We start from the raw sequence: 12,952 nt of genomic DNA, 5'->3' as shown, positions 1-12,952 counted from the left end.
TAAGCAAAAAGCTGCTCATGTAGAGGGGTTCTTCTTTAGGCGGGGACTTTCACAGCACAAGAGAAACCTCGAGAAACTTAAAATATGGTGATTTTTTAAAGATGTAAGTGCTCGTTGATGGTTGAATACATGCATAACTGCAGGATGGGGAACCGCAATCTTCAAAACCTGTGAAATGGTTCCAACAGTTGCCTTAATTAAACTGACCAACATTTTTAATTTGCACGTCTCTTTACAAATTCCTATGTAATCACAAAAAAACATCTTTGACAACAGAGATCTTCAGCTTGTTGTTTTTGAGTGCTGCACTGCTATGCCGACTGCAAGCATGCTTACAAAACGTCAGTGTTCCTATTTAATGCTAATTCAACCTGAAAAATAAAGCTTTGAATGTGTTGTGACTGAGAGCTCCATCAAGGGTGTGTTAGGGTCGCTGCAAACGGTCTCTCCTCATTGAAATCAATTGAAAAAAAAGATGCCGGTGCTCAGAAGATGGTCTTCACCAACTTCTTCTGCTTCTTCAGCTGCTAATTGTTGCACTTTGTTTACCTTCAAGTTTCTAACTAACAGTACTTCAGCAGGATTTCTAGAGCTGCCTGGTGGTGGCTGAAAACAACACTGAACCATAAGAGTCGGCTTTGGGATGGGAAGATCAAAACAATGAGCTGAAAGATGCTGAAATGCTCTGAAGAGCCAAAGGGGAACTGAAGAGTTGGGTGAAATTCTGATGTAAGTAGTCATTTGATCTTAATTGATATAAATACATTTTAGCGGCTTTGTTAAAAGTTCATGAGGTTTATTAAGTTTGACAAAAAGAAGAAGAAACAAAGGCAGTTGATTTCTTACTGGCCCTGACAAAAGGCTAAAATCAGTTTGCGTGTGGCTGTAATGGGATGCAGCTCTCACACAGTGAAGCCTCCTGGCAGTCCAGCCTCTAAATCATCTTTGTCCATCTCCCTCGGATTATTATACTCTTTATTCCTGCAGACAATAACCAATCGATATATCATGTGTTCATCTTGGCTTTTGATGGTCTCTTTTGCAAGTCTGGCAGCGGCTCTGATTAATTCAGAATCATCTAACCAAATGAGGCGTCCGTCTCTTGAGGGACTCTTCATCATCTGGTTGGAATAAATAGATCAGAAATGGAATATAATAATCCCTTCCTTACTCCATCTTTGTCTCAGTTCTTTAGAAGTGTGTGGCCTGCAGCAAGCCTCTGTCTTCTTGTGCCAGAGCTGCCTGGGTTTGTTTTCTCCTTTGTTTCCTCTCAAACCAAACTAAAAGAAGACAATGTACTTTTATTAGAATTGTTTTTGTGCTATTACAAGCTGTAGACGGCTCACAGATTTATATCCACGCTTTTCTGGCAAAAACAGATTGCCCTCATTCACTCGAAAAGTTGTCTTCTAACTGACTGTCAGCTGTGCCTTTGTTCTCTAATATAATTATCAGGTTTTACCTGAAAGTTTGGAATTTATTTTATTAGACTTGAAAACGTTCTGCGGTATGCGGGTTGCTTGAGTTGAGAATCCTTTGCCAACACTCAGAGAGAAGGATGATGGTAATTTAGGGGAAAAACTGTCAAAGAAAACTGGTGGCATGACAAATTATTACTCACAATATGCAGCTGAAAAGAAGAGAGTGGTGTTACATTGGAGGCACCAGTATGGATTCAGACATTGGAAGAGGACTTGTGGGTGAAAAAACAATGATAGCATTGCATATACAGAACACAATCCAACAGTCAAGGTGCTAACAGAGAAGGTGGGGAATGTAAATAACTTGATAATTCCTGTGAGCTCCAGGCAGAGAAAGGAACTCCAATGTGCCTGGCTCCACGACAAGGGGGAGATTACTTTTGTGACGGTTGGACAGGTGCGGTTTGAATGATGATGCTTTACCTTTGCAGGTCTTTCGGTCTGGCTGCAGAGTGAAGCCAACGGGACAGCTGCAGCGGACTCCTGTCACTGAATCGTGACAAGTGCTATCACAGCCGCCATTGTTCACTGCACAGGTCTCTGCAGGGAAACAAGCACACGCAGTCAGAAAAATACACCATGGATATTAAGTTGTCCTACTTATTTCTCCTCATTGAGACAGCGAACATGCAAACGGGTGTTCAGAGTAAAAAAAAAAAGAGAAGGCACACTTATAAATTATTTGGCATTCTTTTTTTTTGTGTGTGAGAGGAAGAATCAGAGCAGGTTTTTATTAGTTGTACATGGGAAAGAAAAGGAAACAAGATAAGAAAAGGGGCATAATTACAGCAGGTGGATGGTATTGACACAGAGAGAACTGAAGAGAGGCTGGTGAATAATGAAAGGGTAGTGAAAATGACATATGACAACCAACACAGCCAAAAACAGGGTTTTACATGGGTTTTTTTTTCTGTGTGTAAAAGTACAGCGTGTGTGCATGTTTGCTTCTCTTTGGTCAAGGTGAATTAAGTCCTCTAAAAGTCCTTCGCACTGTCAGGCATCCGTCTCCCCTCCATCAGGTTTGACTTCCAGAGCGTTATGAACAAAACCACCATTTGTACCTGGTTTGGACAAAAACCTCACCGGCTTTTTCAGGGATAAGAAAGCAATTTCAGCAACCTGGCCTCAATGTTTGGTTTCGACTGATTTGAAAAAAAAAAAGAAAAAAAAAAAGGACGGTAGTCAGTCAGAACAGGATAGCTAGGGTCTCTTCTGGAGACAGTGACACATCTCACAGGGACTTTCATTTGAAGCAACAGAACAGGATATTTGTTCTCACATACTGTAGTGTAAGAGGGGACCTGTGTGTGCCTTAATATTTTTTGGCAGCTTTACAGAAATCCTAACACAGTTGAGAACAAAAAAAAAACAAAACACCTCTTCCATTTGCAACAATCACTTTAAGTCTCTGTAAGGCGGCAGGCCATCCTCACAGCTCATCACCTCTGTAATGGGCTGAAGGATGTTGGCTGGCACCTTTTCTAAAAAAAGGCCAAAGCACAGCTGGGCTAGTCAAAGACTTCACACTGGCACGGAGGTGGCAGCTCACACGTGGCACTAAAAACGGGAATACAGCTGCACTGGTCTTTCAGAGAGAACGAGGATCCCTTTGGGGAAACACCTAATCCTCTTCACTTCAATCTAAAACTGCTCCGCCCGTAGCAGCCACCGTGAAACTTTCTGAAGCTTTCTCCAAATAAGAAAAAACTCAACTGTAGACTTGAATTAGGCATCAAAGCAAAACAGGTGCTAACAGTGATGTAATCGTACATTTTATGGCCTTTAATAGACAACAGCTCAAAATGTTCTGTTTATGTCATTGCTGAAGGCAGAACATGATGCACTGATATTCTGGGGGGGAAAACAGGCTTGAAGAAGAAATAAGATAAACACTTCTTGAAAAAAAAAAAAGGCTCAGTCATATCGGAGTAAACAAAGACTAGCAACAACTAAGAGAATGGGGTTATCCAAGGTCACAGGAACCTTAGGAATATTTATAACCCCCTTTAGACTCAACTAAATATGATCAATGTTTCCTGGTTTGCTTCATTTTCTGTGGCTTGTTGCAGCCGGTATGAGTAAGTTCTGTCTTAAGTTTGAGTCACACTGAACTCTTTGTTGAAACAAGTGAAACTAGTTAGTTTGCTTCTTAAGTTAAGTCATTGTTTATTGCTGTTTATTATTTAACAGGATCCCTTTTAGCCTTGGCTGCAGCTACTCTCACTGGGGTCCGCCCGGGGTCTTTGTTGGTTGCAGTACATGCAGTGGAGATTCTAGAGTCTGTTGGGGCCCTAGGCAAAAATCAACTGGGGGAAGGGGGGGGGGGGGGGGTCCTTCAACCAGCAGTCATCAGTGTCCTGACGCTTGCTCATCTTTCTCTTTTTTCTCTCCTATAGACGGAAAATTCCCCTTCATTTTTCTTGGTTGGCTTCCATCGACAAACTTTGGTTTTCACATCAATAATGCATGCGACGCTTAGCAGGGCAATGAGAGTGAGTGCTGTCAGATGGGGCCCCCTTAGAGAGGTTTCCTACCGTCATTGCAAAATGTGCACACTTTGGGCTACTGCTTTGGTTTAAGTTTGTGAGCCCTCAGGGCCCCCCGCCCCTACTGGTCTGGGACCTCAAAAAGTTGCCTGCCTTGCCTGTTGACAAGCAGCGCCACCCGGTACATGGACGTAAGGTTCATCTGAACTAGTAGAGCGTAATGTGCAAACAAACCAAAATAGTGTGGCAGAAAACTTCTTTTAACTTCATGTGATCAATTAGTGAAAGGTACTTTTCTTAAAGCTGTGTTTGTTACATTGTGTACCTAATTGTCTCTGAGCAGACAAAGGCTGAAAATAACTTCTGTTAACTGTTACTCGATAAACAGTGATGAAAATGTAGAACTATACATTGAGCAAACAGCGTCATAAATTCAAGTTTTGATGAATCACAGGTGGGCTGCAGGTACTTTTGAGTTTATCAAACACAAGCAGTGATCCCACCGTATAGCAGAAACGATCATTGTGTCTCCCCAAGAGGGGCACGCTACAACTGGTGCGACACCTTGAATGAAAGTAGTGCCTAAACTCCGTGCTAAATCAGAAAATAACATTCAGAAGGTGTCACATGACACCATTTCTTGCCACTCTTTATTGTCTTCCTGTCAGTCTCACGACTTTCACATTGAGATGGCAGTACACTCCTAAAGTATCAGACGCTAGAAAGTCAAAAGAGCTGAAAGTTAGAGTTGACATTTTGACTCAGAAGCAGTGTTTGACTCCCTGTTTATGTAAATGTATTGACACACTTGTCTGGTATGAACACATGATAGCGAATGTGTTGCATATTTGAAATAGAGATCATGCTTTGTGACTGAAATCCCTTTACACTCACTACTGTAACATTACATTTAATTTTATAACAGTTACATCATTTATTCATTAATTAAAGGTGACACAGGTTACATTAGATTCAGTGTTGAAATCCTTCTCTTTAAAGGTGGTTCCACAATTGAGCTACTTTTCTGTTGTTGGCAGAAGGCAGTGATTCAGTCTCTGATCCTTAGCAGGATAATGACAGCTTTTTAAGGAGTATTAGACGTAGGTGCGGGCTTCCAGTTAACACCTAAAGTCCCAACCCAGGCTTGAGAGAGCAGCACTGTGTGTTCTATAATATAATTGCAAAGTGTGAGCAGAGACAGTTGGCAGAAGAGATGATAAGACAGTGTCAGGACTTGCCTCCAAAACGCTTAGTCAGGCAGCCATCTCACCAAACTGTAATGATCATGTGTTAAGAGAGCAAAGAAATATTTCTGACATTATGGTTTTGTGAAGAAGGGGTGGTGGGAGGGGGGGGGGGAGGGAGAGAGAGAGAGAGACACACATGCTCTGGTATGTGTGTGGGTTTGTGTGTTTTGGATGCTCACCAGCAGCAGCCTTCATTGCACCAGGTTGGGACCCGCAATTACAGTAACTAAGAGTGGGCAGACTTTAGTGAATATTCTCCGATATCACGTGTTTGGTAAAATTCTGAGCCTCGACAGATTATGTCTCATACAGAGAGCGCAGACAGTGAACGTGATCTTTTAACAGCAGTAAAGGATTTAGAGCATTGTAACGTTTGACTCTGATCAGAATTGATGACGAGAACATTAAAGCAGCCTGTCTGCAGAGTAGCTCAGATACAAGTATAAGAAATGCTACAAATACAGATAAACGTGGTATTGATATGTGCAAGCATGCTAGAATGAGCTGATGTTATGGGTTTGGGATTGTGCTTGTTTTACCAGTAATCGGGTGCTCATCACTGCTCCAAAACCTAGTGGTCTAGCCAACAGGTTGCACTGTTCTGACATTGCAGATTTTAAATGGCATGTAGCTCCTCTATGATTTTACTCAATATAGTGTAGCCCATACACATGTGCAACTCCCCAAAAGCTCTGCGTGTGAACTCAAACAGCCAATTTAGTTTTTTTTCCCGTTTAATATCTATTTCGGGGCTTTTTACGCATTTATTTAAGCGGACCAAAGGGTGGATAGTTAACGAAATCAAGATGAGAGAATGGGGGAATAACCTGCAGCTGTGGCGCAAGACCCAACCGCTTTGGCCAACCGGCACCACAAAGCTGAATTTTTCCTAGTGACTGCTGCCATGCGTCTGCTTCTTGGTGGATTGATTTTGGGTAAAGAGAACAGTCTAAATCTGCTATTTGCATTAAATGTTGTGAGCGCTCTTTAAAAAAAAGTGAAATGATAGATTGAGCTAGAGTTTTAGAACAGCTAAAAAGAATAGATTTCAGGCAGTTTATCACGAGATGCCAGCAAACAACAACATTGTGTTGCAAGTGGACAATGTACCATCAGCCACGGTTAGAAATCTGGTGATATTTACACTGTTAAATCCCAACTGTGAGACATCAGTATACATTAAGCAAGGATGTTGTTTCTAGGGGTAGATTTAATGTTGCCACACAGGGTAAGTGACATAGGCCACAGCTGAAAGATAACGATAAGTACATTTTTTAATGACATTGAAATCAAACTGGTACTGAATATTGGCCGACATGTTACGGTATCAGAATCAGTGGAAAGAAAAAATGGTGACACACTTGCCATCAGCCATTTATGATGACCGCAAATAGCAGGAAAGTGAACAAAATTCATTAGAAGAAGTTCCATTGTGGAGTTTTTCATTCTGGCAATCACCCTCGACTATATAGCTATTGTAAAACTGAAGGTAAAATTCTGTGTTTTTGTCCTTGACCAAACAGCAAACATGCAGCTGGTTATTCAGAGAATCCAGATGTTATCAGACAAAATCCTGATCTAAAGCTCAGAGGTGAATTCTCTCTCAGTAACATAAATCACAGAATAAAAAATAAAAACACTGAAAAGAGTTTGTTAATGTTCTCCAGGGAGACAACTGTGAAAGTAAAACCAAGAAGTTGCTTACAGTAAAAGTAACAGCAACACAGGAAATCACGGGGGATAGAAACTGATAAAGGACAAAGCAGTGTTGTTTCTCGCTCCTAATGTTTCTATTCCTGAGGAAAAAAAATGGAACTAGGACACAAAATCCTAAAATAGGTCGGATTGTTTTAATGAAGCATGTTGTAAAGTCAGTGCACATACAGTAGTAACAACTTTAAACACTTGTGTTTTAATTCCTACCTTGAACAGTACCCCTCTGAGAACAGCACCCCCCCCCCCCTCCCTCCGTTCTTAGATGTTATAATTTAACAATCAACTCTTTGATGTATAAGCCATAAATGTATGAGTACATTTATTCATGTTCATCTTTGCCATAATTACTAAAACACGCTCATCTCTTAATTTTGGCTGAATAACATCAGTAACATTATCTTAATGCAAAAATAGTTTCAAAACTTGTTTCTTTCTTTCAGCCGCCAAATGTGCTGTGTGTCTACTCTAAGGGATAGTCTTGTACAGAGTCATCTCCCTGCTAATAATGAAAAAGCATGGCCCTGTACAAGCTCTTAAGGGCACTTCTAAATGTGGCCTTTGCAGTCGTTGGGCCAACATAAAGGAATGTAAGCAATTCAGTGACTTTAAAACTAGGTGTATGACGAGGTGTACTGTATAACGTTTTATTTACTGCAATACCACATTTGTTGTGGATCGCTTACCGCTTGCACCTGTGGTTGCTTTTACATTGGCCCGGACAAAGAGACGATTAAACGACAGAGTTTCTGAGCGTAAGTGTGCCATCAGAAAAGCTCATTTGGATTACCCCATGGCCAGGCAATTCCACAAGTGCACACAACAGCAATCCAGATTTTTAGAAACTATTTGAGGTGGCAACCAACCTAAACCCATTATTACAGAGAGAAACCTTTTATCAAATGAAATCCATCACTCTAAAGATGACTGCAGGAAGGGGGATGATTTAGGACAAGCGAACCCATACCATATCAGATTCAGTACATCTCTTTGTATAATGTTTGTATTGCTGGTCTGAGGCCCCCTGTTCTCAGCTGAGTTTTCAAAAGGTGTGGTGTGACACGGCAGTGGTTGTTATTGAGAGGGCATTCACAGAAGGAAGAGGCAGACAGGGGGTGGGGTCAGTGGTCAGGGGTCAGAAGGATGATGCCCTTGTGGGAAGGGGAAGGGCCTGATCAGTGAATGCCAAGTTAGCTTCCTTTACTCCCCACACCCACAGACCCCCAGAGAGAGGAGTCAGAGGAACACATATTTACCATTGGGGAACAGCTGTGGGGCTGCCTGGGACTGGACACTCCTCTCCCCTGCATGCACACGCACACGCACACCCACACACACACAAGCACACATACATTATAAAAACACTACTTTAGTTGTGTGTACACGCAGCATTCACAAGTTAGCCGTATGCTAATGGTGTCTTCCATTTTCTCTGTGATTCTGGAGGAAAAAAATTATATAATTTCTATATAAAGTCTAAGATTATATATATATACCTCTATCTTCTACCTAGGCAATGACTTTTTTCATGCTTAGCTTGACTGTTGGTATAACCACAAACAGCACAACCTGTCCCTGACTGCATAATGTAAAAGGATGTAGAAACTGTACAGGCCTCATGTTTTACCACAGACTATAAGAAGATGGACAACAAAACACAACACCTCCCTCAAAGTGAAGCCAAAAGATTTGGAGCTATATTATAGCAGTATGGGCCATAAACCCACCTGCTGTATAATAATATATGGGACATGGGGCTAACTTTAAAACTTAAATACACATCAAATAAATGTTTCTTAAACCCAGTTTCTGTCGTCATATCTACCGACTATCAAGCTGATTTGTGTTCAAATCCTATTCCTAATCCTATCCTAATTTTTAATGATCTTAGTTTAAATTAGTTATGCTCAACTAATTAAACATAATTACTTGTTTAATCAAATTTAATAGATTGTTTGATGCAATAAAAAGGTGTAAAATGCCATGATTGACAGCTCTAATGACAATTGCGACACCTGTGGTGCTGTGTACACTGTGTTAGCAGAGTACAGGTGAAACAGCTGAGGAACAGTAATGAAAACTTAAACATGAGTAAGTGAACCCTTCACAACTGTTAGCCAAAGCAATAACCCAGTACTTCCAACCAATACTGACTATGCAGACTCTAGTTCCAGATGAGCCATATGAGCGCCTGTAGAAGGGGTATTTTAGCTTCACTTTTGTTCAACAGGAGGATGTGGAGATGTGTTGTCCATCTTTATATACAGTCAATGCGTTTGACATATTTGTCATCTCAGAGTGTGCACCAGAAGACTGGATCTGAAATATAGGCTACAAAGACATACACACAAACATGGAAGCCACTGCCTTGGGCAAAGTGATCTTTAATGTTGACTTCACGGTAATTGCGACAATCCTTGAAATCCTTGACCATCCAATCCTGAAAATTAATTTTATGCTGTGTGTTAGAATACTTAAAACTAGAATTTGAAACAATTTCCCCATCTGGTCTTATACAATCAAACTTCTGTTTTCAACCTGTAGAGGCTGGTCATTACATTGAGTGCAGTTTAAAAGCATTTCTGCATTGGCTAAGGGACTATTTACACCTCTTATATGCAATCTAAGGTGTCTAATGTGCACATTATTTATTTCTACATAACTGCAAAAAAAGAAGACACCTTTAGCATACTGCTAACGTGCAAAGATACTGTTTCAGAACAATTAGAATTAAATTAATGGCAGGTATAAGTGGGCTTGGAATAGAGTGGAGTGCATTAATGAGGAGGGATCCTCACTTCCAAATTAAACAAATGTCCACTTATGCCCACAGGAGGAAATAATAACACGAGCATGACATCATGTTTTTGGAAAAACAAAACAAACAAAAAAACAGCCTCTTACTGGTAACAACTAAGCAAACAGCTGTGATTGTTTTCCATATCCTAAAAAAAACTGATGATGATGATAGGTCCTTGTTGAAAATTTAAAGTGTGACATCTCAAGGGAAAAGGTGTTACCTCTCAACATGCAGTCATGCATATTAACAGTCCACACATTGCAAACTAAGTGCAGTTGTGTTGTTTGTGTACTGTGAGATGAGGCTTTTGCTAGTTAGTATGAGCGCTGCGAGTCTTGACAGACAGAGCGAGTGGGGGTTAGTGCTGCAAGCTGAGAGACAGAGACAGCCAGAGTCATGTCTGTGCTTTATGGTGCCTTTTAATGTTCGGATCATTTCCGAATTAATGCTGTTAGGCTGCTATGTCAAGTCTTTAAGCACTGTCGGTGGCTGAGCTTTACACTTTAAGTGCTGTCAATTATAAAAAACTTTCAGGAAGCATTAGCGTACTTTTTTTTTTTACCTATCATTTACATCAAGTGATAACTTTTAATTGATTTGCTTTTAATTCATCAAACTCTACAAGCCAAATGTGTCAAGTGAATCCCATTTTTACTGCCCAGAGTGTTGATTTAGAAAATTACATTGCACACATTAAGCTTTGAACTAGGCTGGGAGAAGAGTTTAGGCCTTTTAGCACAGCAATAAAAAAAGGTAAAAGGCCTTTTATGGGACCTTTTTTTTTTAATTGCACCAATAACTACCATGGTAATCCTAGCACTATTTCAGTTACAAGAACGTTATTTCAGTTACAGTCCATGAAACTAAAGCATGTAGTTACTAAATGCTAGGTGCTAGATGAGGAAGCAGATGTTCAACACGGACAGTAAAGAGTGAGCACCACAGAGCATGCACAGTTTACATCGACTGCCACTGCCCAACATTTCCTGATACCAACATGCAGTTTCCAGAAATAACCATTCCCAGAGCAAGAGGACTGTGAGATTTATCTGAATACATGAGCATGAATGAACAGACCACCCGTAATGAGAGTGTGTTTATGTCATGTCATATGCATGTAGACTACTCGTGTTTACATGCATGTGATGCATGCATGCAGGATATGTACTGTATGCTTGTGTGGTTGTTTGTATAGCTTTCTGTTTGTATAATAAAAGGCATCTCCTGCTCTCTATCTTTGTGTGCATGCATATGTGTGTATGTTTTTGTACGTGAACGTGTGTGTGTGTGTGTGTGTGTGTGTGTGTGTGTGTGTGTGTGTGTGTGTGTGTGTGTGTGTGTGTGTGTGTGTGTGTGTGTGTGTGTGTCTGTGTGTGTGTATGGGGCATAGTGTGGCCAACTCTTCAGATGATTGAACTCCTGAGCATGTCTGCATCTGCCTGCTATTTGTGAATGTTTATGATTTGCTGTGCTAACAGCGTGAATGCTTCCACATGATGGCTTCCCCTCTCTGGTATCTGAAAGTACTCGATACACAGACATTTTTGCACAAATAAACCGGATTCATTTTTTTTTCAATCTGGCTTTACAAATGAATGATTATCTCTAGAAGTGCGTGTGCATGAATGAACTAGAACAGCCTTACTACATGAAAATCCCCGCTGACAGTTTGCAAGGTAACCACAGAGGTAAGAGAGGAAGGATAAAGAACCAACACCACCAGAGCAGTATTAATACATATTGTACGACCCAGCCTACATGAGGAAAGACACCAACAAATGAAAGAAAAAAGACAGAATGCATTGAAAAAAAAACCCTCAGGATGGTTTGAACATTGAAACCACGGCACGTTGAAAGAGCCCGCAAGACTAACGAGAAAGCCACTGACTCAATGAATCAGAAATGTTTCCATATCAATAGCGAGCCTAAACTGGAATGCATTTTCACCCCGTGTGGTTGCTATGGATACCCTGTAGACTCCTTACATCGTTAATTATTCTAAACGTGGTTACTGAGAAGTAATCATCACTGCATGTCCCATGCTGGTTCATGTGCCGGTAGTGTGTACAAGAAACCCAGCGAGCCATTTTTATCTCATTTGTGACATTTAAGACTCTTTGAAAGTGAAACAAGAGTCGAGTCAGAGTTCTTGGTTCCATGAGAAACCGTTGCTACAAAGCCTTTAGAGAAATAAAGATGTCTTCCTTAAAGCAGGCTTAGGCTGTTGAGTCATATTAATTCAAAACTATAACATTTCTTTACCGCAGGTATTAGAATATTGCTTTAATCTGGGGGCAACTTGTAAAATCAGAGTACACATGTGCAGCTAAGTGTCATAAAAAATAACAGATATGTTTCATCTTGAATTACCATCAAATATTTTCTTATGCTGGAAACCTGACGCATTTACAGTCCTGGTGCACAGTGGCAGGGCCTTTACTGAAGGTCTTCCAACATTCCTGTCACTCACTCCCCCGTCAGTGTTTCATTTGGCAGATTGCTTGTTTTATTGAGGTTTTATTAACTAATAGAGTGTCTGGGAGACAGAGCGCCCCAGTGTCGACCGCAGAGCAGCCCTCGTTCCACCTCTGTAACCCCAGACTCTAAAGGGGGGAAATCAGAGGTTTTAAGTGGCTGACTGCTTCCTAATCTGGCACACCAAATGTACATTTACCCTGCGTCGGGAACAGGACGGGCTAAGGCGTATAATTTGGTTGCGGTCAATTTTGTGGCATCCCTTTTGGCCTAGCAGGGCACGTCAATAATGACAGGTTGGCTGAACAGACCTTGACACAGGTCTGGCTCACATCAGGTCTGCGGTAATAGAGGGCATCCAGAAACACTGAGCTAATCAGCTGCTATCCAAACCAAACTCTCAAACTTAACAACCACTTAAACCAAGTTTCAGCTTCTAATTCTATAACTGACGATGAAAATATGTTCAACTCACTGAAGCCTCCAGTATAAGAACAGGTTCCCAACACAGCAAAGTGCATGCTTAAGTGGTTCTAATGGGTTTCGTTCTGTTCTATTAAATGACACATCGATTAAACAGGCAGATAAAAAAAAATAAAGGCCTGTTTGCAATAATGGTCAGTTTAAAATGTACACTTGACCAACTTTATCGTTAGCGTGGATAAAGATGAAATGTTAAATTCTGCATGGCTAAACGCAATCCAGTCTGTTGAGACCCGAGCTCTGACTCTATTGCATCTCCAGGTCCAG

General features: G+C 40.9%; 1 protein-coding gene across 3 annotated transcripts in view; it reads right to left on the bottom strand.

Annotated features, from left to right (window-relative positions):
• Nucleotides 1–12,952, bottom strand: part of scube3 (signal peptide, CUB domain, EGF-like 3) — a 79,222-nt gene that overhangs the window by 16,209 nt on the left and 50,061 nt on the right. Inside the window, exons 7-8 of one of the 3 annotated variants that reach the window (XM_061057561.1) lie at nucleotides 8,184–8,231; nucleotides 1,905–2,021 (exon numbers count right to left, since the gene is read on the bottom strand). In XM_061057561.1, the coding sequence (XP_060913544.1) occupies nucleotides 1,905–2,021; nucleotides 8,184–8,231 (165 nt within the window). Of the gene's footprint in view, nucleotides 1–1,904; nucleotides 2,022–8,183; nucleotides 8,257–12,952 lie in introns of all 3 variants that reach the window. The other 2 variants (XM_061057560.1, XM_061057562.1) reach the window with 2 other exon arrangements.

Source organism: Labrus mixtus, chromosome 15 (assembly GCF_963584025.1).
Source record: "Labrus mixtus chromosome 15, fLabMix1.1, whole genome shotgun sequence".
Lineage (NCBI taxonomy): Eukaryota > Metazoa > Chordata > Actinopteri > Labriformes > Labridae > Labrus > Labrus mixtus.
This window is presented reverse-complemented; position numbering and strand designations above follow the sequence as displayed.